This window comes from Amblyomma maculatum, chromosome 1 (genome assembly GCF_055883805.1).
Source record: "Amblyomma maculatum isolate TAMU_Amacu chromosome 1, ASM5588380v1, whole genome shotgun sequence".
Lineage (NCBI taxonomy): Eukaryota > Metazoa > Arthropoda > Arachnida > Ixodida > Ixodidae > Amblyomma > Amblyomma maculatum.
This window is the reverse complement of record NC_139344.1, coordinates 37842381-37869393: the sequence shown is the minus strand read 5'-3', so window position 1 is coordinate 37869393 and position 27013 is coordinate 37842381. Positions and strand designations below refer to the sequence as shown.

General features: G+C 44.8%; 1 protein-coding gene across 1 annotated transcript; it reads right to left on the bottom strand.

Annotated features, from left to right (window-relative positions):
* Window positions 1-12382: 12382 nt before the first annotated feature.
* LOC146202151 (uncharacterized) lies at window positions 12383-22939 on the bottom strand. The gene is made up of 5 exons (XM_084584103.1): window positions 22809-22939; window positions 17429-17490; window positions 15024-15113; window positions 14582-14617; window positions 12383-12797 (listed from the first exon to the last, which is right to left on the bottom strand). Exons 1-5 carry the CDS (start codon window positions 22876-22878, stop codon window positions 12525-12527), a joined length of 531 nt encoding a protein of 176 aa, XP_084440229.1. The 5' UTR covers window positions 22879-22939; the 3' UTR covers window positions 12383-12524.
* Window positions 22940-27013: the final 4074 nt, after the last annotated feature.

The window sequence follows — 27013 nt, the reverse complement described above, 5'->3', positions numbered from 1 at the left end:
TAAAATGGTTGTGGGCACAAACCAGGCACAGCTACCAATTTCAGAGGTTTTTGCACCACCTTCGCCGAATGATCAATACGACGTGCCCTTTACAATAGCTGAATTAGACGCCGCTCTTGCTTCTTGTCGGCATTCATCTGCACCTGGTCCTGACGGGATTACATATTCAACCTTATCGAACCTAGGCAAGGATGGTAGAACTGCACTACTTAATTACTTCAATGATATATGGGCTTCTAGTACTGTTCCTGAACACTGGAAAATTAGCCGCCTGGTTGCTCTTTTGAAGCCTGGAAAGCCTCCTCTCGAACTTACCTCATACCGGCCAGTTGCCCTAGCAAGCTGTGTTGGAAAAGTTATGGAGCGCATGGTGCTGGCAAGACTTGAGTGGTATCTAGAGAGTAATGATCTTTATCCGAATATGATGACTGGATTTCGCCGCGGACGCTCTTCCATTGACAGCGTCATCGACCTTGTGGCGACAGTAGAGCACGAAAAGCGTCACCGTCGACTAGTAGCTGCTGCATTTTTAGATATAAAGGGAGCTTACGACAACGTCCTCCATGAAGCTATTCTTGATGGACTTGACGACGTGGGAGTTGGTGGCCGACTATACTTGTGGATTGTAAGCTATCTCAGCGGCCGCTCTGTTTACATGACTACGCCTGAAGGAGATACTACCCACTTTCAGGTCGGTCGTGGAGTTCCACAGGGAGGAGTTCTCAGCCCAACTTTATTTAACGTTGCGCTAATTGGCCTGGTGAGTGAACTGCCAACTAACATCCACATCAGTGCATATGCTGACGACATCTGCATCTGGGCCTCTGGTTCGACGCGCCCACAACTACGTGCGAGACTGCAACGAGCTGTGTCATCAACATCGATGTACTTACGGCGTCAAGGTTTATTTTTAGCGGCAGAAAAGTGTGCAGTGATAGCGTTTACGGGAAAATGTGTCAGCCGCTACCCGATTACCCTTCATGGAGTCGTAATACCATACGTCTCCAGGCACAGATTCCTGGGAGTAATTATTGACCACCGACTATCTTGGTCGAAACATATTGCTATGGTGAAGAAGAGGCTAATTAATTTTTGCCATGTACTTCGTTACATAGCTGGCATCAAATGGGGTCCAACTGAGCGCTCCTTAATACGGCTTTACGAGGCTCTGTTTGTTGGCTACATCCGGTACAGTCTCCCAGTACTTTCTAGTATGAGCATTTCCTGCTTGCGGACTTTAGAGAGCGTGCAAGCGCAGGCACTGAAAATATGCCTTGGACTGCCTAGATGCACCTCTAACAAAGGCACAATTGAAGAGGCACACGCTCGCCCAATGTCCATATACTTGTCACACGAACCACTTCGTGTATATTTACGAGCACTTACAAGACACCGTTTTCACCCACTTAGCAAGATTCTGGATGAGAGGCCGGACTGCAGTTTTACAACTGCACTCCGCTGCCATCAGTCGCAAGTACCGACAGAATATGCCCTCCCATATCGTCCCACCCAACCACCATGGACGATGGATAAACCTTTGGTGCACCTTCGTGTTCCCGGAATACTAAAAAAATCTATGGTACCAATTAGTGGACTCAAACAACTTACTCTGGCACACATCTGGTCAGAATATCCCAGTTATATTCACGTATACACCGATGGATCTGTGTCAGCACAGGCATCCGCTGCAGCTGTGGTCATACCAGCTCAGAAAACGACTCTGCATTTCCTTTTGGGACATACCTCTACATCAACCGCTGCCGAACTTGTAGCCATTCGGGAATCTATTCGCTATATATGTGGGGAACCACCTCAAAAATGGTGTATATTCACGGACTCGAAGACTGCATTACAAATTTTGGAAAACTTCTTACGCCACACTGCCTATCAGTCCCTGGCACTAAATATTACGGAGCTCATCACATCTGCCCAGCTGCAAGGCCACATGATAATGTTTCAATGGATTCCTGCCCACTGCGGCCTCCATGGGAATGAGCAGGCCGATGTTGAAGCGAAAAGCGCTCTCATCAATGGCTTCCAAACAGCTGTGCCTTTTTCAAGAGCGGATACGACGTGTCTTCTAAAGAGTTATATGAATATTGCTACAGCGACTTACTGGGCTCAACCAGACGCCCGACACATGCGTCTAAGAAAGCTTGATCGAACATTTAAATTTACAGTTCCGCGTGATATTCCGCGTCATCAGACATGCTTGATACATCGACTTCGTTTAAACGTGGCTTTCACGCGCAAGTACTTACATTTAATTGGACAGATGGACTCACCGGAATGTTTAACTTGTGGCATCCCAGAGACTGTGGACCATGTATTATTGGTGTGCCCAGAGTATGCGAACGAAAGAAATGTGCTAGCTGCTTCCTTGAAGCGTTTAGACAAGAGGCCTCTGTCGGAGGAATTGCTGCTGGGCGCTTGGCAGGACAAGGGGAAGGGCATCCAGGCAGTGCGCGCTCTTTGCCGTTATTTGAGCGCCAGTGGACTTGATTCACGTTTGTAAAGCAAGCTGCTGTGTCTGTATATATATTTCATATGCCTTCTCCCACATCGTGACCCATCATGACCTTCTTTCTTCTCTCCTTCCCCTTCCCCAGTGCAGAGTAGCAGGCCAGATTTGAATTATTCGGGCCAACCTCTCTGCCTTTTCCTATCAATAAATCCATCTATCAACAAAGACAATTTTGTTTTTGTTTTTTTATTGGTTGCAGAGAAAAAAAAAATTCCGAGAGCACTGTGGAATCTACATTGCAGAAATGCGCAAGCCGAAGCGTTGCTGGTGCGCACGGTAAATCACATTTGCTGTAATTATCACTATCAACTAAATGCACTGTCATTGTCATTATTAATATCATCATTGTCATTATCACTAATTGCAGCATCATTTTCATCGTTACTATCATTCTCACTTTAGGCAAGGATATTATGATGCTAGTTTCACAAAACCGGGCGTGGCGCAGTTGGTTAAAGCGCACTCCTGGGGATCCTAGGGATAGAGGTTCGGTTCCCTGTGGAAACAAGATTTATTTATTTTTAACTATCTTCCTCAGGGTAGACTGCAGATGACGTCATCAGGTGATGGCGTCACAATTTCGCGGTATCTCGCGGAATCTCGCGAAGAAGTGTGACACTTCTCGTGGCCGCACGGGCAGCGAGTATGAGGTATTAAAGGTTTTCGCCTTAAAACTGAGAGCACTGCAGAGATCAGCATTAGAGAAATGCGAAAGCATATGTGCGCTGACTGCTCTTTGGTAGCTCCTAGAGTGTCATGACTCCGCACTTTTGAGTGTCATCACTCAGCACTTTTGAGAGTCACGACTAGACACTGATCATGGTCATGACTTTGACTTACACAAGTCATGAACTCTTATATTGGATCTCCGATCTGACTGACTCAAGACAACTATCACTCGTGACTAAACTATAATGACTCGCATGGCATGACATTTATATAGCACTTGTCATTACATACATAATCATAACTAAAATTCTCACCTTAATGTGGCGCCATATCGCACTTAACATTTTGCTTGCAGTTTTAGTTCTTTTTTCATCCACGTCTTGTGGACACGTTTTCGCAAATATAGCTCAGTAAGGATTTCGCCTTAATAAGCAAAAGGTACAGTAATGATTAGGTTAGCAAGCAAAACATCGTGACTCCTTGTGAAGACAAACTAGAAATTGTGCCACAATACAGCACACTCATCTATTGTTTTAACAAATGGATGCATCAAATTCAGACTCCATTTTATTACCTGCCTAGTGCGCCTTCATTTATGCATTGGAGGTAAGATCCCTACGTTGTTCTTTCGAACAAGTTGCGCTACCACCGCATTTGAAGTCCGCTCCTTCTGTAATCGGGCATGCTGCGACTACACCACTTCTTCCAAGTTATCATTTGACAGCATCAGAAAATTCTCAGAGTAGCGGAGGTCACCGATGAAGGTGTGGTTGAAGAACGGTTCCCCGTCGTCGTCATCGTCAACGCCGTCACCAATGTCTTCGTCATCATCTTCGTCAGTGTTGTTGCCACGCTTGGACAGCCATGAAGACAAATTTCGCTCCTCTTGCTGAAGCAAGGGCTCTGCTGAAGTCTCCGCAAGGTCCTCGTGGTCTTCTGCGTCCTTGATCCAAGCTACTTGCACTTGCGGAGCGCCTGGCGTAGGTGGCGGTGGCGCTTTCAGCACGAAAAGAAACACAATCCCGGTGACTACGGCCGCCGAGAGCACCGTGGAGAAGCCCGTGACGGCCACATTCCAGGCCGATCCAAGCCGCAGCGCGTTTACGCGGGTGAAAACGACTTCTCTATCATCTGATAGGTCTTCGAGCACGTCTACAACCCTTTCTGCCTCAGAATCACTAACCGAGGGGGGCCCTTTGTCGTCCAGCTGGTTTTGCAGTAGATCCGCGCCTATGTCCGCCTCAGAGTCTCCATTCAGCATGTCAGCCTCCGCGATTGGCTGCGCACACTCGCCCATGGCTGCTCCTGTGCGCACTTCTTCCCCTTCGCTATCGTCTCGAGCTGGAACAGCCAGGCGGGATCACTACCGCCATACAGATTATCCAAGTGGGAAGCTCTCTATTCTAGAATATATATATATATATATATATATATATATATATATATATATATATATATATATATATATATATATATATATATATATATACCTAGAAATTTGGGCCATTTTCTGATAAAGCGTTTTTGAACTTTTTTTTTCCACATTTTTCTTGACATCACGATAAAATTGATGTAACCGCAGGCCTCCCCTTGGCAGTCTTCTAATTTCTCGCCACTAATTTTCAAAAACGTGCTCTGTTGGTCTTATTTTGTTGGCATGTTGGTGTCATCTTATTGGCTTCACTCACCTTTTCAAACAATGACGAAATATTAAATTTCCACACTTGAATCGCGACGAAAACCGCTGAGGCTTTAATTGCTTTCTCTCCTGATTAGTAACAATCTTGAAATTAACCAGTCCGCTTATAAATCGCCGGCAGTGAGTAACGCGCCACACTAGAAATCATCATCCTGGTTCGCTGACACCCTGCTATGCTAGAACTGATACGTTTAAGTTTTCTTTTTTCCCCTCGGACAGTATCAGACTTTAACAATATTTTATAGATGGCTATGCAGTATTACTGAAATTGTATAAACTTGTATCACATTTTTAGCTTTGTTTCTTTATTGTACGCGCTTGTTTGTATGCATCCATGCTCCCCCGCTTGGATCCTACGGCCTGCAGTATGTAATAAATAATTAAATATGACAGTGCGACTTAGTTGTGGTGAGTGCAGAATAAAGTTCAAAATCAAAATATCAAAAGCTTAGACCAGTATATAAATATGTTCTTAACAGTGTTCTTCAATATTCCAGAGTTGTCTCAAAAAAAAATATTTTCTAAAACGGCGCCCAGCGGTTTTAGAGCGCCGCTCTTAGTCGACCATTCTTGGTTTGAGCGACGTTAATGTCGGCGGAACCGGTGGGCAACAATGATTCAATGGACCATTTCATCACACTCACTTGATATTGGCTATGCTGTTGCTCAAGGTTCTCTTCAGCTTCCAGCAACCCGCCATTAGACACATTTTGCAGACCGGTGTTGCGTGTTGCCACCTGTGTTACTGGAGTTGCGTGATTCCTCGCATCAGCCGTGCTCCCGCACTGATTGATTCCGACGGGGAGGTCATGCATTAAGCTGACTCACTAAACCCTCAAGGCTCGCTGCCACGCGTCGGGACCAATGAAGCGCGTGCGCATTGCCGGTGGGAGAGATCCCGCAACTCCAGTAACGCAGACGGTAAAACGCAACACAGTCTGCTAAAGGTGTTTATTGTCGTCCGCTGTCTACATTACGTTTACCGTTCAGTGGAGTTTGTAAAATGATAACGGAAGATGTACATCTCTTTAAGCCCTGGAACAGTGCTGATTCACTTCGCAGATTAAATTCCGCAGTTTTCGTTAGATGTTCAAGATGGCAAAATACTCATGCCAAATTCCCACATACGCTGGCAGAAACTTCCCTTTAGCGCGGTGGCATACCCAATCTTTTTTTTTTTTCTATAATCTGCAATCAAGAACAATTTTTATTATTTTGGGGGGATGTAATAAAGGCAATAAAAGCGCCCTTTTTTCTCCTTGCAAGTTAACCTTTAATTAAGGTATGAAAATCAAATATACATTACGTAGAGTACAAATCTCGAATGTCCTCGTTTCCCGAGAGCATTTCATTTTTCAGTACATTCTCCACAGTGATAGCCGTCCAACGGCGGCGCACTCTTCTCACGAAAGAATGATGGAAGCTGTTGGACGATTTTCTGGCGCACCACCGGTAGAACTCGGCGATTTGTTTTTCAAGTCAGCAAGCAAAAAAAAAAAAAAAAACATTTGACAATAATTTGAGACTGAAACAACGCTAGCAATGTATACAAGGCTTAATGTCGACTGGAAAATAAATGAGGAAGGCCATGGAACGAGCACAAAAAGTATAGAAAAAGAATTGTTCAAAAAGCCCAACAGGTTCTTTTTCCCCCATGCAACGGCTAGTTTTAAGTTATTTAGCAAAGCGCCGGTGCTGAACACAGAAACGAACTGCGAACTCCAGAAAGGAGATCGGAGAAGGAAGGAGATAAAATTAAAGACGTTCTTGGAGTAAACACCGGGCCCCAGAAGTAGAAAAAATTTGTCTACAAAATGGCAGACGCAGACTGCTAAGAAAAAGCCGCCAACGGTAACCAAGCAGAATGAAAAGGAGAGGGTAAAAAAAAAAAGAAAAGATACTGGCACTATGTATTTAAAGTATAAAAAACACATTCCATATAACAGCACATTTAGATCAAAATGGAAATTTATGGAATTAGAAAAATAAATGGCTTACACAGGAATCCATACATTCATTTGCAGGAACGATACAACAGGAACATGTTAACGAGCCCAAAAAGAAGAAGAGAACATAAGAAGAAACGAAATCTGTAGAATGGAACTGCACAAACAGCTAAAACAAGCAATCAAAAAATACTGAAAACAAAGATTCCAGAAAGGTTAAACCATGGATATGAACAAACTATGTCTGTGGAAAGATGGACGTGAGAAAACGGGAAAAGCTAGTTTGGATGAGACATAGGGGCAAGGTGGAGCCTTATCTTGCTAGGCTGAATAGCCCCCGTGTTAACACTGCTGCAGAAAACAAATATCAGAAAAAGAAAAGAAATTTAACGATCGCAGTGCTGTGAAATATTAGTTTATTTACTTGTTTACTTATTTCCAGAATGCTTCAGGCCCGCCTTAGCTCGTGAAGGAGAGGCGATACAATGGAATAGAAAATGAAAAAAGGGCACATGAAATATTTTTGAAACATAATCGAAAAATGTCGATACGTAGCAGAACTCTGCTGTGCATCGGTATATTGGCTCGTTTATACGGTTATGATCTTAGAGGTAGTACAATTTTCCACATATGCCTCATAAGTTTCGAAAACACAGCCAGTTGATGTGTAAATACTTTTCATTTTCCTCTGCTCGTTTAATTACTCTCCGTAAGCGCAGGAATAACTGCCGCGCGTCACAAGCTTACACCATTCCCGTAAAAGTCTGCATGACAGGACCCTATCATACCTCCGTCAATTAATATGGGTTCCATAATCCTGGACCTGCGTCAAGACACCTTTCCTGCATTAGCAGTGACTAGACTAGAAGAAAATCCGCTCATATGTCTTTTTTCGCCTCACGCAGCTAACAAACCTAAAAACGCTAAAGTCGTACCACCAGCATAAAACTTCATCGGGACCCTTTCTTTGTCGTCTCGATGCGCTATAATTGACAAGCGTGACCAACAAGGATTCTATTTTCCCAATACCTGTTTGGCTTTTTTTTTTTTGTTATTGTTGTTGTTTTCTCGTTACCTTGTCATTCAGTAAGCTACTGTTTGAGCTGCGCACGTTGATGATCACTAAGCTGAGGCAGAAAAAGATGCTACTTGCCTTTTTTTTTTCCACCTCTTAATCATGGCTTGATTACGCAGTGTCCAAGAGAAACAGCGTCCTATCTGTAGATTAAAGAGTTGCGCATGGCTCTATTTCGAGAGATATTAAAGACGAAAAGCATACTGAGCAGCTAAGCGTCGCTGTCATTATCACCGTTATGAATGACATACCAATTAAGGTCCTATGAACTCCCCCCATGACACTAAACGAAGCATACAACATAGAGAAAGAAGAATAAAAAAGGGTTCGACGAATCGATGAAAGCATTTTTGTTAATTTTCTTTAGCGAGCACTATCGAACTCCATAGCCACAGCCGGCTGATGCAAAGCTTTCATAAAATGACCGAACCCCGGCCTATCACATAGCTTCTTAGAACAACAAATCATCGCTCTTATAACGTAGCATACGTCAGCGAAGCATGCCTATATGTTCATTTCTTGTCACCTCAGGCCCACGACAGCAAAAACTTGCTGGGTCAGCGTTCTCTCGCCTATAATATATATATATATATATATATATATATATATATATATATATATATATATATATATATATATATATATATATATATATATATATATATATATATATATATATATATATATATATATATATATATATATATATATATATATATATATATGTGTGTGTGTGTGTACACAGTCCCATAGAGTCGTTCCACTTCTGTGTGCTGTTACAATTTGTGTGTGCGTTTGTTTTTCTCTGTATTTTTTTTTTTTTTTTTTTTTTACTTGGGTACTGTTTTGTTTTCGCTGTAAAGGCTATATTTTCTTGATACACGTTCTGTCCTGCATGGGCAAGTGTTGTACTCTAGTTCCGAGGCGGAGGCAATAAGGTTTTCTGCCTGCGTTCCTCCGTTCACCCGTCCGTGTTCGCAGGCTTTAGAACGCCTGAATGCAGACGCTATGCTTTTATTTCTGGCAAAGAAGATTAAATTACTTCCCATTTCTGTTCACCGATTCGTCCCTTCGTTCATATCTTCCATTTGTCTTCCGCAGTGTTCCGTGAAATCGAGACCGGTGCATACGCTTCATGCATGAGTCATGAAGACTGCGTCCTTGGGCGTTTGTATCACGAATTGGTGACAACTATACCTCAGTTTCTATGTGCATTTTCCGCGTTTAATGAGTCGACTGAAATTGTCTGATCACATCATAAACTCGAGAGTCATAATCCCTATGAATCAAACCTAAATTAAGCATCATAGTAATGCAGCAAGCAGACCTTACGAGCGGATCAAGCAAGTCGAGCTTTATCTTCGTGTCTTCTCGTGTGACCATGAATAATGCATGTTGTGTGCGATGTTGATTGAACCTTTCTTCGGGGCTCTGCAGTCTCACTGCCGCGTGCAGATGTTGAACACGAACAGAAGCGTTTCTTATCCACCACTGTAAAGCTTACTTGGTATTATTATCTTTTGTTTTTATTTTCTCCAGTCTGGCTCAGGAACTACAAACGTGCTTCGAAAGGCTATCGTCTATCGCGCGGTCATTTGAATTCCACGAGTAACGTCTTCAAGCCGACACGCAAAACGCTTGGCAAACACAAGCCCCAGACAGAGAATCGGGGACAGGAGACGGGAGCCACTGGCTCCCATTGTTGGTGGAGTATTTGATTAAAGAATCACAAGTAGATCGACATATATAATGCACAGCAAAAGGCTAGAAACCGAAATTGAACACGGACTTTGAGAAAGTAACTACAGCGTCGCTTTAAGTTTCAACAAACTCATTCTTCATAGACAACAGCGATAGTACCGCACTGTGCTTTTTTTTTTTCCGGCGCTCGTTGACTGCTACCGCCTTGGAAGGCCAGGCATTCCTGCCAGCCACGAATACACAGCTCTCCAAGGTTCTACTGCAGCGACCTTCTAACAGCGATTGTCATTGGCGCGGTGTTGATTTACTGTGAAACATAAGCTATCCACCCATCCGCCAGTGAGATCAACCTGTCACAGGTCCGAAAATGAAAGATTAGACTGTGATTTGCCACGCAGGAAGAAGTCTGCGCAGCAGTTCGCACGATCACTAAAAATGCGGTCCCAGACGAAACCGCATTGGCAGCAACATCATTCGTATTCTGTCACTCCGACAAGTCATCAAACCAACTAACAACTCAAGCTATTGGAAATTGGCACAGCGCCTCGGAGCGGAAACTCGCCGAAATAACAACGCTCACAAAACCAGGCAAAACAAGAAATTTCGACTGCCTGAGACCCATCTCTCTGACATCGTGTCTATAGGGAACATCTTCTTCGAGACTACTTAAAATAGAACGACTTGGATTATTTTATTTATTACTGTCAGCCCCTTGTGACGTTTTCACAGGAGTGGAAACAATAAAACAATACGAAAAGTGTAATAACTTGTAATTACATTCTCCCATTCGGGTATCTACAAAAATAAAAACAGCGCATATTGTTAACGCTTGCAGGAAAAAGCAAAAATATTTGAAGTCAGTACTTAATTACCCAGGAGCATTAGCTTAAGAGTAAGAAATATTTTTGGGGTGTTATAAGCCGAAGGGCAAAAACAATGGGCGAGAAAAAGGCCGGATAGAGGGGGAGGTATGATGCTACGGCGTTCAGAAAATTTCAGAGGGTTTCAGAGAAAATTTTCAAAATGGCAGACGCGCCACGCGCACGCGCGCACGAACCATCAAGTACAGCGAGCAACACACGAGCAGCGTATAAAATTTTCAGCACCTCTGAACAATGAGTAGCAAGACATGAAATTGGGCTAGTCGGTCCATATAGTTTCAGAAAATTAAAAAAATGCGCCAAGAAGACGTGACCAGAAGAGATACGCACACACATGCATGACTGGTACAAGAGAGGCGCCAAGTATGCAGGAAAGCAGCACGTGGGGCCACCTTTCGTGGGGGACGTCTTTTATTTTCCAGGCAACGCACTTAGAAAGGTTATTAGGCCCACATGTGACGTGGGTCCCTGTTTCTTAACATACATTTACCGTCTGAACATTCACCAGAAGCGATACTGCAAGTTAGCCACAGAAGATACATTTTCTTATGGAATCTACAAGTCTGCCATTTTTTTTTTTTTTTTATTCTCCTTGCTTAGCAAAGCCAGCTTGCAACCAGCTTGCAACTCTGAAAAGCAAGGAGAGCAGGAGTCCACCGTCGGCTTCCAGAAAGTTAAACTTCCGCGATTGTTCGGAGCAGGTTAATCCTTCGCGCATCGTCTAGTCATCAAGAGGACTGAGAACCTGTCTGGGAAACCTCGAAGGCCGAGCACATTACACCAGAGACAGGCCAGCAGCCGTCAGACCCTGCATGGATAACGATTGTTGCTTCCTTGACAGCACGCATGAATTTGACTGACGCAGTGCTCAGAGCTGTTGGCGTGTACAAGCTGCTAGAGTGCGCTTGCTACCTTGACCCTTCCTCGTCGCACTAACAACCGCCTACGGTGGGCACAGCCATTTCTCTGCTGACGCTTGCGACAAGACGTCTCTTAACACGATCGAAAGAACTCCATGAGCATATGGCCAGTGGACACTTTACCTCAATTCACTCGGTTATTCTCTCAAGGTTTTCTGGGATGCAGGTAAAAGTTACTGTATTGTTTGTAATTGTTTGGCTTGAGGAGCTTTCACCTACAGCTTGCTACCCCTCCCTCTCCTCCCCCCTCCCTCCCTCCCTCCCAAAAATGTGACAACTAGCGTTGAACCATCTTTTTCTCACTAGCAAGATCCTATGCCATCCTCGTCTCTGTTATAATGCCACACTTCAACCGGCAATAATGAATAAAAAGTCCGACACAATTATTCTATTTACGGGCCCGAGCCCTGCCCAGGCCAGGAAATCCAAGCGATGACCGAAGACAGACCTGGAAAACAACGCATTTTCCAGCCCGGTCCACGAACAGGAAAAATCCTTGTGGTTTACTTCAATGCCCCACATCGTGGCAGAGATTCTGTCCTATTGTCTCTCATTTCCCTGAGTTTGTTTATTTGGCGCACAACATTCATTAAAGATTGTGGCAGAGATGAAATAACAGTGTATGTCTCCTGCGTGAGGCTCGCTTGCACCGCGAGGCTCACGTGGCAAGCAGTCCGGGCTAAGCAAAACTCGGAGAAGATGAAGGGTTGTGTATCGGCATGTTACATAGGGCATGTCCAGAAATATCCAGCGCAGAATTGTATGATGTCCTGCGTGATGTCTTCGAGCCTTCCTGCTCTGTCCATAAGCAGGGCTGCCCTGCATGCAGCTGTCATTACTGCGTTGTTTATACGGCAATGATACTTCCGTCTAACTCAGGGACTATCTCTACATGCAGAACCACACGCAGTGTGCGGAATATATCGGGGGTCGAACGTGAATGAAAACAGCAGAAATAGAATGACGCTACAACTTTATTATTATAAACTCCGCTGTGAATGGCAAGCCAGCCAACAATATGAACGGCCCCGAGCCACGATGTCTCCGGTTAGCTGCTGCTGGACCCACAGAAGAGGTGGTGCTACACGGAAGCGACATATAATTCTTCCTTATGGCTTGGGTTGAGCTGGCTGCTCACCCAGCTGCTGAATATCGTTGGGCTGCTGAACCTGCTGGGCAGTCTGGGCAGGCAGGGTGGGCTGGGCAGTCTGGGCAGGCAGGGTGGGCTGGGCAGGCTGGGCAGGCTGGGCGGGCTGGGCAGGCTGGGCAGGCTGGGCAGGCTGGGCAGGCTGTTCGGGCTGGGCAGGCTGGGCAGGCTGGGCAGACTGAGCATTCGTCTTGCAGGCTTCGAACGCAGCCTTGATCTCGTCTTCCTCGGCTTGCTGTAGAAAATAAGCGGAGAAAAAGTCACCATTGAGAGAGTCAAAATTTAGTCCACGATTGCGTCAATGTGATGCGAAACTCAGCGACTGCTACAGAAGCCGAAGGCATCCCGTTTGTCCAGAAGCAATATTCGTTATTCCCGGGAATGCTGAGCAGCAAGGTTATTCTGGAATATTTACCCCACCCCCTCCGCACGTTATAATGCGGATAGCCACCAGCCCCGCTCTCCAACTCCGACCGCTATCGGCTTCTCCATTTGTCCCCCTTATCTCCACGTAACGCACCTGCCCTGTGTCGGAGCTGCGTTTGGGTGGGGGCGATACACAATATGGCCGTCTGCTGAGCGATGACAGTACACGCTAAAGGACTCCAGGTGGTCGAAACTCATCCGGAGCCGTCCACTACAGCAATTCTTCCCCTCTCTTTCCATCGAGAAGTGATGCAGTCGGTGCACATTTGCTTTCCTCAAGGCTATTATTTGCTCCGCTTCCAGCTTCGAAATGTGGCGACTCCTTCTACGTGCCACGTTCACTCCACATCGCCAATAGAACATGACAAAGACCCCACCTAGCACTACCTCCTAATAGTAATGTCGCATGGATCCAGTGCGTGCAAGCCCGCGCCTGCACGCACGTACTTGAGCGAGCCTGCCCCTGCTCGCCGCGAAATGCGAGCGCGCGCACTCTTTCTAATCTGCGTGCTCCTCTCGCAGCGACGGACGTTCCCGGCCTCATTACCTCGCCATGTCAACTACTATTAACCCTCGCGGCGAAAAACAGTGATTAGCAAGGCTAAATCTAGCCTCATTGGTCTGTCTGCAAGATGGGCAGACTTCACACTAAGAGATTACAGCTGAGGCCTGTGTAAATGCTGTTCACACTTCTAACTGAATTGATGTCCTCGCATGTTTGAACGGCGCTAACTCTGATGTGTACGAGCTGTTCAGAAGTCAGCGAGTGGATTGCGTCGCGACAATATGTGCACACTTTTTTATGGATTTCTTCTTACAAATGCTTAAAAGAAAGAAGCCAGGACAAGGACCGTCTAGACTGCATGAGAGATGTGCCTCCTCTAATTGCGTCACAGAGCTTAACATCAGTGCGCATCAGTTAACATCAGTTTAGCCTAACACGCTTCACTGAATGACAGTCTAGTATTTGCTGTTCAGAAGAGTTTTGTGAACCAAATGTAACTTACTCCAATAAGTATTTCGCTTCTGTGACAAGTTACTGCGATACATGATAACGCCCAATTTTCTGTCCGATTTTCTTCACTTTCGCGTTTAAGATCGAAAGCATTGATGGATTGTTTTACAAAGGCCGACACACGTCAGTTAATTAACACACCCTGTTATGCTGGCTTGGACATGCTCTTTTTTAGACTGTAAAGAGCTTAATGTGGCAGCATGAGACACAAAGCATGCAGTGAAATGGTAAAGCGATCGGCCCGCATCCCTCCTGCTGCATCACGTGACGCGAATGACATTGTCAGCCTTTAAAATGATTGAAAAACATCTAAAAAATGTTATGGCTCTGCTGAGAATGACGTGCTTTGCATAAAGGCGAACTGGCACGAAGAAACCAGTCTAAAATGTTCAAGACAGGACAGGCACCAGTACTGTCCTGTTTGCTTTGTATTCGATTCTTCCGGTCAAACTGATTTTACTCGAAGCTTTGCTCAATAAGGTCTACTAGGTCAAACTAAATTCTCGCTAGAGCAAAATCGATTCGTGCGTTCCTTTCCCACCGGTAACCATGGCTAAAGGTCAGAAGTTCGTACTTACCGTGAAAATGCTTGTCTTGGCGCCCGACTCGGCTGCCTATAAAAGAAAAGTAGGTGCAACGTTAACACGAAAATCACAACAGTGGAACAAGAACAATGTCAAAAAAAAAAAAAGAATAAGAAGCACTTGACTAAGGGTGGCCTTTTTTGACTGATGTGTATGATTTTCGCCATAAATGGTCAGGGTCAACAAAATGAGAACGCATACAATGAAATTGTATTCCTGCACTTTCGTAATTTTGAGCTGTTCCAGAATGCATGCCTGAAAATAGTGATTGTAGGCCTATTGCTTAGCACAGTGTACGTTTTTTTTTTTTTTTTTGCGTGAGACAAACTTAATTGTTTATGGCGCTCTGGAGATCAACTGACTGTGCACTGCATTTATACACTTATCAGAGCGCCATACAAATTGTGTGAGGAATGAGAAAGTTATCCACACTCACCCCCTTGCGGAGCTCGCACAGCTTGTTGGTTGCGATCAGGTCGTCCTGGCTTCCGAATGTCTGCTTCAGGGCCTCCCACTTGCTCTTCATCTGCACGCCGCGGTGGATTTGATCTCTTATTCATTTCCGCTACGCCCGTGCCGAATGTTTAAACTTCCAGTTTCGCTCGGTATCTGGACGGGTATGAATACGACCGGGACGCATACACTTCTCTTCTCTCTGGATTCATTGTGCCCTTTCTCGTAAAGGCAAGTGCACCCAAGCCCTCTGCTCTCAACGTCACCGTCAAGTCAAGCAGCGGTGGGACGACATACAGATCCCATTCGACGCTACTCGGTTCCTATGATTTTTCATTTCACTGCTCGTCACTTTTCCTGTAGGAGCCACACTCACAGATTTCACTGAAGATTCGACCACTCGAGGAGACGGTTCATTGGAATGAAACATAATCACGAAAAAAGGCGGGTTACGTTAACCTTGTTAACCGACCCGAGAACCAAAAGTCCTTCGCATAGCCTCGGTACAGCAGGTTTACCGGGCGCTTGCCACATGCAGTACACAGGTCAGTCGTCGCACATACATGTGTTTTTCTGAGAATGTGACTGAGGGGTTCTAATGAAGTTTCAACACAGTCATAAAAGTTGTATCGGTTCCATTGCAGCTATGCGCAGATCCAAATCAAATGCCAGTACCAGAATAAAGTAACACAGAGTAGAGATTTTCATTTGGTTCGTAATGGTTTGCGACTTCATATAATTTGATTTAAGTGGAATACAAGTATATATCGTGCAGCTCTAATTTGTGGATTTCAGCGAGCTATCTCGCCCTTGCGCTCATATTTGCAAATATATTACTGAAATTCAACTGGTGGCGAAACAAAGCACTGCAAGCTCCGCACAGAATGTCGTCACCGCTGCGTGTCGGATAGTTCTGACACTTGTCATAGCCTACATAGGGCAAGTTGGTCGCTATATAAATTCATGAGAGAGCGAACAAGGCAAGTGCGCATTTACAGGTGCACTGCTTGGCATAGAAATACGATCCTGTATTGTAAGAAGTGAATGGTCTGGGAAGAAGCCCTTGAACAGTGCTCTTCCAGAAAATGATTCTCTCCCTCTGTCTGCCTGTCTGTCTACTGCAGTGCGTATAAGTTAAAGTGTGGGAACTTTTCGAAAACTTTTTATTGAGAGGACAAGAACGCATTGTGTAAGCGAACAATAAAACTTCCTTTATAACTAGAACGTGTCTGCTCAAAGTAAGAATATATGGTAATCTGTCTGAACTTTCCTTCTTTTTTTCACACATGGCGAATCTTATGCGCCTGTGCAGTCATTCGATGTATATTTTCGGTGTGTGTCGAACAAAGCTAAGCTGTAAGTTTGCGCCATTCCTGTCTCCTCTTGTGTCTCTTTTGTGGACCTTTAGTCTTTGAATTCACTTCTCTGAGCGTAGCCGAAAAATGTCGCCCAGCACCAGCCTCGGTAACAGGCGCTACCCGGCTACTAACAGTAATCTGCTTCAAGAAAATATACACGCATAACTATCTGCCGCCGCGACGTGCTATTAAGGGAAAATACAGTATGTTGGTTGGTTTGTGGGGTTTAACGTCCCAAAGCAAAATACAGTATGTACAGTAGAGTTCCTTGGACTGCCAGAAGATCAAATCAGTCGATATTGTCGACCATAAACCCTGACTGCTCATTGGAGGGTCAAATTCTAAAGTTAAAGCTCAGCTACTTTGGTCATCTGATGAGAAGAGAGGAGTCGCTGGAGAAAGATTTGATGTTGGGAAAGGTTGAGGGTCGCCGGAGAAGGGGTAGGCAGCGAACGCGATGGTTAGATGGCATTCTCGAGGCATTGCAGATGAAGCTATGTGATGTTAAGAAGATAGTGAGAGACCGGAAAGCGGGGCGTGACATGGTTCATAGGGTCACGAAGAGTCGGACACGACTGAACGCCTGAACTGACAATATGTACTGCAAACTTGCATAGTGTTGGAACTACATATATCGAAGCGTGCCGGCTTCACATTGAAAACAAAAATGCGTTTTTCTACCCGGCCAAAATGATGTGTAAGCGTTGAGGTTCACAAAACTTTCATAGTTGAATTAGACACCTGGTAAACCGTAGCCACGACAGACAAGGAATGACATGTCCGCCTATTACTACGTGTCGTCAAGATATATGGAAACAGTGCTTTCCTAAATAAACCTTCTATTAAGTGGTGAGAATTGTAGAACATCAATGTTTCAATTACGCCTACTCGAAAGTCAATGTATCTACATTGAATATATGTGAGCGGAGCTGTAAGTTTTTTTTTTTTTTTTTTTTAATACCAAAAGCGCGTAGATTTTTTACGCGATGGCGAAGTCAAGCATACACCGTTTTGACAAACTCTCGCTCACCTGCGCCGAAACATGGCTGGTGATGCACTGCACAGCTTGAACTTTCTGGGTGTCGGCCATGTCTGCACACAGAAGACGGAAACGTTTTGCATAAGTGCACTGAATTGCCACGAATATATTTTTCGTCTCTTCCATTCTTCATTTATTTTTGCGCGGGCTTCTCCCTGCCGCAGCATTGCCCCTGATGACAGAGAGTCCTTACGAGACCTGTCTGCAATGCTGATTTAGCACGTCAGTTTACTACTCATTTGAGTACAGACCCGGGAACAGAATTCTGGGAAACGTGTTAAATTAGTCCCGTTGGCAACATCTCTGTATCAGCGGGCGCTGCTCAAGTTTTATATGCGCGTTACTTCAGGGCCGCTAGCTTTGGGTGCGACAATACTTCGTTATGACGTTTACTTTCCAAGCACAGCCGCTCTTGTCAGTGCCTGGAAAGTCACTTAAACATGGACGCAGGAAGGAACTAGGGCATTTTTTCCGAGTGAAGGGGGCGTGCCTACAGGAGGCCACTTCAGACGCTTCGAGCTGAGTGCCCTGCAAAGCATCGCTTCAATAGGCGGAGGCGGCACTCATTCTTTCTGCGCTTGCCAAAGCAGGCGTGTCTTGAAGAATCCAAGACAAATGATGTATGTAAGACGACTGGTTTTCGCGCCGCTGGCATTCAAAAGGTTACGAAATAAGCCCGAATCCGTTCACCTTACTGTTACTGCGCGAGCGGTTGTCGTCGGCATGCGCACGTTTATTAGATTTTTTTTTTTTTTCGCTGAGTTTGCTTTTCCGTGCTCCTTCGTGGTCCTTCATGCGTACAGCGATCACGCTTGAAATGGAAAGCTCAGGAGTGAACTTTCGCTCTGTATAGTTTGTCTTCGTCGCTGGAAAGCTCCCGATGTGTCGCTGCACTTGCTACAGCTGTACGCAAGAGTGAACGAGCTACTCCGTTAGTCTCCGTATTTATTCTGCGTACAGATAACTAACATCAGCAGTAGGCTGAGTGCATGTGAGAGCAGGAAAAAAGAATAGGTATGGTGTAAAAGCAGAACAGATTATATTTCAACCAGCACTATTTAACACCCCCCCCCCCTTTTTTTTTTTTTGCGCCCATCCTTGTGCTCTTCTCCTCCGTGTCATTTTTGAGCATTTCCATTCCCTAAGCAATATTCAACACATGGAGCAAGCTCCATACGCAATCGTTGAAGACAGCATTCTTTACCGGCGCAGAGTTTAAATCCAAAAACTCGGTTATTGAGTTCAACTAGCCGAGATTATGCGCAGTTATGCCGTTCCCACGTCTTCACTTGCGTGTCATACGTTTTCACTTACCAGCACGTTTTCTTTTTTTTTTTTTTTTTTTTTTTGACAAGGAACAAGGCAGTACTACAAGGCATGGTTATTTCCCATTAATTGTTTGCGCTGCGATGAAACGTATAGACATTTCCAATCTCTATGGACGCAGCCGTATTACTCGCAAAGCTGCTGTTTGCACCTGACGCAAGTACGGTGGAAGTGGAAGTTCCACACACACAGCCAGCAATATGGCAACGCCCAGTGCAGAAAGGTTTGGTTTGGTTTGTGGGGTTTAACATCCCAAAGCGAGTCGGGCTATTAGAGACGCCGTATGGAGGGCTCCGGAAATTTCGAACACCTGGGGTTCTTCAACGTGCACTGACGTCGCACAGCACACGGATGCCTCGCTTTTCGTCTCCATCGAAAAGCGGCCGCCGCGGCCAGGATTCCGTCCTGCATTCTTGGGTACAGCAGTCGAGCGCACTAACCACTGAGCCACCGCGGCAGGGCGCCCACCATAGAAAGGTCGTGATGTTTCGGAGAACACTATCTATAACTTCTGAAAATAGGGAGTTCAAAATGGGGAACAAATGTCTTCAGGAAGAAACTGTCAACCGCGGCGAACCCAATTTACCACAAAACTTTCCTAAAATATGGCTAGTTTAGGTAACAATCGTAACCCTTTTTCATTAGGCCGGATAGGTGGTTAGTGCCAACCAGAAGTGCGAAGCCAGGAACAAGAACGTGCCAAATCAGTTTAAACCAAGGAGGATATAAAAACACTGCTGGAGTGGAAGTCCCCTATACCGACCAATGGGCTGGGGTGAAGCCTGCGGCGGCCATCTTGTGCTGGGCAAGAATTGGCCTGCCAAGTGCTTGGAAGCGCTGTTCGCGGGCGTCGCCTGTGTGTTTCAAGTGCTTAAAGGATTTTTAAGTTCTAATGCAATGTTGTGGGCTACCAGCTGAGCAAGTCTTAATTAATTGCAAGTCCTAATTAAACACGGTGAATTAATTAACTGCTAATGAATTTTAGATTTTACACATCATCGAGTCATATGTCGTTAGATAGCATATGTCGAGTATAAGGGCACTGGCTTGACTTATTGCCTAATTAATTATGCTAATTAGATAATTGTCCATAAATATTAAAATAGATGCATTGCTACAAGTCACATATCGTTGGATAGCTTATGCCGAGTACAAGTGCTCTAGACTAACTGCTCATCCTAATTAATTACCACTAATTAGTCAATTGTGATTAAACCTGAATTGAATTCTATCCTTTCAAGCCATATTGTGGTGTAGCTTATATTGAGTACAGTTGTACTAACTAATATTATTGCAATTAGCAGTAATTAATTAGCGCAATTAGCAGTAAATAATTAAAACGTGCAGCTTGTCTAGTGCTGTTGGACTTGGCATAAGCTATACAACGATATACGACTTGTAGCTATACCATGTACTTTAATATTTCTTCACAATTATGCAATTAGCAGTAATTATTTGCTGAATTAGTGGTAAATAATTAAAATGTGCAGCTAGTCTAGGGCTGTTGGACTTGGCATAAGCTATCCAACGATATACGACTTGTAGCTATAGCATGTATTTTAATATTTATTCACAATTTTGCAGTTAGCTGTAATTAATTAGCGCAACCAGCGGTAAATAATTAAAAGGTGCAGCTAGTCCAGTGCTGTTGGACTTGGCATGAGCTATCCAACGATATACGACTTGTAGCTATAGCATGTATTTTATATTTATTCACAATTTTGCAATTAGCTGTAATCAATTAGCGCAAAACGCTACTAATATGATCAGGAACCATTCATGACGCCATACACCAACAATAATCCAAGCGGCGTTACCATGCAGTAAAGAAATATCTGTAAACGGGCCGCGCGCTTGACTGTGGCTGCTGCTGTGAATGTGGCCGCCTTTATGTTTTGCCCCCCCCCCCCCCCCCCCCCCCCAATATGGCGGCACGTTGGCGTCACTTTTCGGACGTCACCTCCACTCCAGAAGTTTTTATATATCCTCCTAGGTTTAAACCAAAGAAAAACTAATTTTATAAACCTCTGCAGTGCGACTGTTTCTTTTCTTTCTTTCTTTTTTCAGAAAACCTCAACTGAACTATATAGGCGTGAAAGAAGCTTCCAGTTTCGGTTTCGTGCTGGAAAAAGCACCGAATTCCCTAGCGCTGCCCGACTTTAGAAAATCACTTTTTCTTCCTTTCAAGAACTTACGTAGCATTGTTTTGTCCTTAGGCTTCTAACTTCTAAATACATCACCCACACAGCTTGATTAATTTAAAAGTTGATCAGTTAGATTTAGTTAATTAGCTATGTAATTAAGACTTTTGCCGTAAATTACGTTTGTTGCGGCTAAGAGTTTTTTCTCTCTTATTTTTCCCTCTTGAAGAATCTTTGAAACCATTTTATATATATAGGAATTTTGAGTCTACTGAAACGCACGATATGTCGACCGGAACGAAAATCAATCGAAGAGAAATAGCTGGCACCGTACAAGCAGTCGAGGGCATCATCTATCCTGTGGAGTGGATAAACGTCCTTCTTTGTAATTGTGTTGAGGTGTGTTTTAACATGACATACCGTGTGTTCCACAGACTTTCAAATATTCCTCAAAATAGTTAGTCCGAAACAAAAACAAAAAGCAATTACAGGGGGCAAACTCTCGGTAGCCGCGGACACAATTTGCTGCAAAATTACTATAATTATGCAAATAATTAACTAAACTGTACAAATTAACTTTTGAATTACAGCAATTGGGTGGTCAGTCCCAATAGGGAGTTCAAAGCCGGGAACAAAGCGATGCCATTTGAATTTTGAAAACGGAGAAAAGGTAATTTTCTAGATCCCTACAGAACGAGGAAATCCGAAGCTTCCTGTGCTACGAAACCGTATAACTGAGCTCTAGAGACACGCAGGAAAATCTGCCCCGATGCGGCATCCGGTGATGACGTGATATAATGGCTGCGGCGCTCAGTTCGAACTCCAGGCATTATTGCGCCACGTCATCTGCATCCTTTTGCCTCGAAGCTTGGTGCAATGATGTTGTGAGGCAAAAAAGTGTGCATGACGTGGCGCAATGCCGCTTGAAGTTCGAACTGAGCGCCGCAGCCATCATATCACGTCGTCACCGGATGCCGCATCGGTGCCGATTTTCCTGCTCGTCTCTAGAGCTCAGCTATACGGTTTCGTAGGAAAGGAAGCTTCGGATTTCCTCGTTCTGTAGGGATCTAGAAAATGGCTTTTCAAAATTCAAATGGCATCGCTTTGTTCCCGGCTTTGAACTCCCTATTGGAACTGACCACTCAATTGCTGTAATTCAAGTCAATTTGTAGAGTTTAGTTAATTATTTTCATAATTATAGTAATTTTGCAGCAAATTGTGTTCGCTGCTCCTGAGAATTTGCCCCCTGCAATTGCTTTTTCTTTTCTGTTTCGGACTCACTATTTTGAGGCATATTTGAAAGTATTCGAAGAAACGCACGCTATGTTAAGCCTTCCCGAAACGGATATCCCTTACCCTCGCCCCTTCTGCCCGTGGACTGCAACTGGTGATTTAATGCAAAGTTTACTTCTTGGATACACTACTTTCAAGGAGCAGGTCTTTCATTATTCTGGTTCAAGTGAAGATTTCCCTCATGGCAAGTGGATTGCAATAGCAGAATTCTCGAATGAAGCTATAGACTTTTTCACGATCCACGTGTACAACGCAAGGTCTTTGACTGTTTTTATTCATAATTTGAACGTTTCTTGAATAAGTAATGCTATTAAAGTTTTATCGTTCTATAGTGCAAGCATTACGCTATGATTTTCTTAAAAAAATCAAGTGTCGTGCAGCTTAGAGAAGGCAAAGGAAGAGCGTGCGAGAACTTAACGCAAAGTTCGTCGCTAAGCTTTGCCACCGCCACCAGCAGAAAAATGAAGTACCGTGCAATTCGGAGAAGGCAAAGAAAGATAATGCAAGGACTTACCGTGAAGTTCGTCGTCACCCTTTGCCACCGTCTCGAGCAGAAAAATCAAGTGCCGTGCAATTCGGAGAAGGCAAAGAAAGAGCGTGCGAGGACTTACCGCAAAGTTCGTCGCTGGCCTTGGCCACCGTCACCAGCAGGACCACGAAGACGAAGCAGAAGGCGTTCATGGCTCCGGTTGAGCAGTTCTTCCTTCTTCCAAGGTTGGTCAGGACCAGGAGCTGCGACTGAAAAGGCAGCCGGCGGCCGCCCTTTTTATACTGTCCCGCGGCACGCCTCTACTCGACCACGTGACGCTGTGCGGGGCTGCGGTTACGGGCGGTCCACGGACGTAAGACGAGTCCATCATCCGGACCGCGTGCTTGTCTCCACTCATCCTGTCGTCAGCGGTACAGGCGGCCTTTGTGCTAAAGGAAAGAGCTACCTGATACAACGGACGTGTACATGTGTAGCAGCGGATGGTAAGATGGCCAACGTCCGGTATGGCGTGACGTACCTGTGCATGTGACAGGCGCGTGTACCTGCTATGCGTTCTCTTACATTCGGATACACTACCAAATATGGAAATGTCTGCGTCGCTTTACGCACAAGCAGAGAACTTGATTTCCGATTTGCCGCTTCTTTATTCTCTTGTACTGCCCTGTCATCTTCGATTTTTATTTTTGTTTGGTGGTTTCACGTACTACAAATTTTATGTATTGCCCCCGCTTACTATGTAGTAGGCTCCTTCGAAGGCCTTTAGACCTACTTTGAATAAATGAATAAATATAAAGAGGCCATCCAGTATCAGTGACAGCTTTCAGACATATCGACTTTTCTGCACTAAAACTCAAAAATCTTCCTTAGCAATGCGTGCACAAAGTTGGATGATACATTAACTGCTGAGTTTAGATAAGTCGGGGGTGAGACTAGGGGTGTCTATAAAGGATATTCAAAGTCTTAAATAGATTTTCGAAACAAACACAACGAGCACTGTAAAAAGTCTTTTTTTTCGTAGGATATGCGGCAAGGCGGGCACAAACTGTGAGGATAATTGCCATCGTAATATCAGTAATTAACTACATGTAATAAGAACTTTTACTGACTGCACTTGGCATGCATATTTTTACTGAATACTTAGAGATAATGGCATCTGATGACCATTGATTCTTGCCGAATTTTAGTAACGCGCCTTTGTCCTGAGATACACGAGCTTGAATTTCAACCTAAACTAATTACGCACGCGAGGCTTGGGCACCCGGCAGGAAGCTCAGTCCCCTCTGGTTTGACGGTGCGTATGATAATTTGCCATACTAAAATGCGGATGTACAGTCATCAGTGATAACGCTTGGCTCTTGACCAGATAAGCAATCGTTTGAAGAAACCGCCCTCACACTTCTCCTTCAGCACAGATTTGTCGGTTTCACGGGCAAAAACGAAAGGTTAACAGTGTCTCGTTTCTCTCCACATAATTGTCAGTGGTATATTTGGATCGGAACTACCGATATCTTGACTAAGCCAACGCCCCGTACAGCCTACGTCACGATTGCGGATTGGCAGTAAATGGTCGGTAAATGAACCTGCGAGCACAGATCTGTGTCCAGTCATGTGGCTTACCCTCGTCCCATTGCTCATCATACGCGTGCACGCAATTTCATTTGCTGACCATTTATCGCCCATCCGCACTCGTGACGTTTCGCTGCTGGGAAAGAATGTAATGCGCAGGCCTAAATTCTCGTCGGAGACTGTTTAGATTCATTGCACACGGATGGAAGTCGGTGAAGGCGGCGACTGCAATGCACAGCGCGAGAGGGTGGCAGTAAAGCCCGCGTAGTGGTAGACTGACTGGTATTAGCTACGACACTCCGTTGATTCTCACAAGGAATTCCTGGTTTCGAATCTGCATCGCTCCGCTCCGGTGGTCATCTTTTCCTTCCTGATCTCTGCAAGTAAAAGGTGCAGGGAATGGAGGGGCGGTTAGACTTCGCGAGTGTTCCTATCTTCCCCCTAAAGCTCGCCGTCAGTAGGTTTCGTACTTATAGACCAAGACAGAGAGATCAGCTTAACTGGCCACTGCGGTAGTTCAGTTCAGTTCAGTCGTTCAGTCGTGTCCGACTCTTCGTGACCCTATGGACCATGTCACGTCACGCTCTCCGGTCTCTCACTATCTTCCTAACATCACATAACTTCATCTGCAGTGCCTCGAGGATGCCATCTAACCGTCGCGTTCGCTGCCTACCCCTTCTCCGGCGACCCTCAACCTTTCCCAACATCAAATCTTTCTCCAGCGACTCCTCTCTTCTCATCAGATGACCAAAGTAGCTGAGCTTTAACTTTAGAATTTGACCCTCCAATGAGCAGTCAGGGTTTATGGTCGACAATATTGACTGATTTGATCTTCTGGCAGTCCAAGGAACTCTCAAGAGCCTTCGCCAGCACCACAATTCAAACGCATCAATTCTTCGGCGGTCAGCCATTTTCACAGTCCAACTCTCGCATCCATACATCACAGCTGGAAAGACCATAGCACGAGTTATACGGATCTTGGTTGGCAGACTAATGTCTCTGCTCTTTACTAGGCGGTCAAGGCTAACCATTGCTCTCTTTCCCAGAAGCAGGCGTCTCCTAATTTCACGGCTGCAGTCTCCTTCCGAGGTAATATTGGAGCCCAAGAAGGGAAAATCTGTCACAGCTTTCACTTCTTGTCCATTGATGCTCCAGGACTTGATAGGGCAAGACGCCATGATCTTTGTCTTTTTAATGTTCAGTTTAAGCCCAAACTTCTCACTCTCTTCTTGTACGCGCATCAGCAGTCTCTTGAGTTCCACTTTCTGCCATTAGAGTGGTATCATCCGCATATCTAAGGTTGTTGATACGTTTTCCAGCAATCTTCACTCCCGCTGAAGACTCGTCCAGACCGGTCTTCCTCATGATGCACTCTGCATATAGGTTAAATAGGCAGGGCGACAGTATGCAGCCTTGCCTCACTCCTTTCTCAATCGGAAACCAATCAGTAAGACCATGCCCAGTTCTGACTGTGGCCTCTGGGCATGGTCTTACTAATTGGTTTCCGATTGAGAAAGGAGTGAGGCAAGGCTGCATACTGTCGCCCTGCCTATTTAACCTATATGCAGAGTGCATACAGGTTAAATAGACTGCGGTAGACTATTGTGCTATCTCGGTAGTCGTTCATTTTCATATATTCACGTGCTAAAATGTCAGTCTTTCACGCTGCGCTTCGGATGTCGTCGTCTTCACGTCCTCTGACGAAGTTTTACTAAATTCTTCAATTAGGCATCCTTCATCCTGATAAAATTCCAAAGCGCCCGTTAAATGATTACCTAGACACGGCAGGATATGGCAAACGACCGCTAAATGAAGGAAAACTTAGCCATATGAGTGCTAAATAATGCTTCTGCATGTATATCCGGGCTTATCCAAGCTAAACCGCTATTTCCCTTTCCCCACACAGCTCTCTTGGTTATCCTCAACTGTCGTTCGCCTCAATGTCCATGCCCCATCCGTGAGTATGGGTACGATACAGCCGTAAATCTGTTACATATGCCATAATGCTAACGAGTGACTTATCAGAAACCTACTCCCACTTACCGGATTCCTTTAACATTGGAACAATCTACTTTTCTCTCGAGGTGTACTAGTAAACTTCCATTCATCACCTGGAAGTAGTTCCCAAATGCACTGCCCTTGCGAGCTTCTTTACTAAGACTTAAAAACAAATATCTACCGTAGAGAGCCTAGTAATCAGCGAAGTAAATGTGTAACAATTCCAAAACCATTGGACGTATACATTTACTTATACACGGCTAAGACAGTTCATTTGAGCAATTGTTGCGATACATCATTCCGAGGTCAGGCGTCGGGCCGAAGGGGCTAGTTAAACAACCGATTAAGCAACTGTGTTCCACCGCTAACTCAAATTACTACCCTTAAAGCGAGCATAAGTATCAGTAAAGCACTTCGTGGTATACATTCGGCCCGTTGGTACGATAAACTTGCTTGCTTAGAGTGTTGATCTGTACGGTAATTATTTTCTGGTGTATGTAACTCAGGCATGCACATGCGTATATTTGGCTCCCTTCTTGGCCAGAAATGATAGCATATATCCAAGAGTTCTCATTAGCGCATACATGTACTACGTACATACACTTACTCTAATTTCGAGACTAATAAAATTATCAGTAGTGTACAAGGCACCGCGAAAACTCGCAACATCGCACGCTCAAGCTTGCAAGATTCGAGAATTTCGTGCAGCTAATTACACTTCGCGGCACGTCTATTAAAGTAGACACCACAACGGCGGCTGCT

Bases quoted from the DNA above. Each gene is read 5' to 3' on its own strand.
- LOC146202151 (XM_084584103.1), bottom strand. From the start codon at position 22,878: ATGAACGCCTTCTGCTTCGTCTTCGTGGTCCTGCTGGTGACGGTGGCC. The intron at 15,114-17,428 runs GTGAGCGAGAGT...CGCGGCGTGCAG, and splicing joins CCAGCCATGTTTCGGCGCAG to ATGAAGAGCAAGTGGGAGGC. The intron at 14,618-15,023 runs GTGAGTGTGGAT...TTTCTTTTATAG, and splicing joins TGTGCGAGCTCCGCAAGGGG to GCAGCCGAGTCGGGCGCCAA.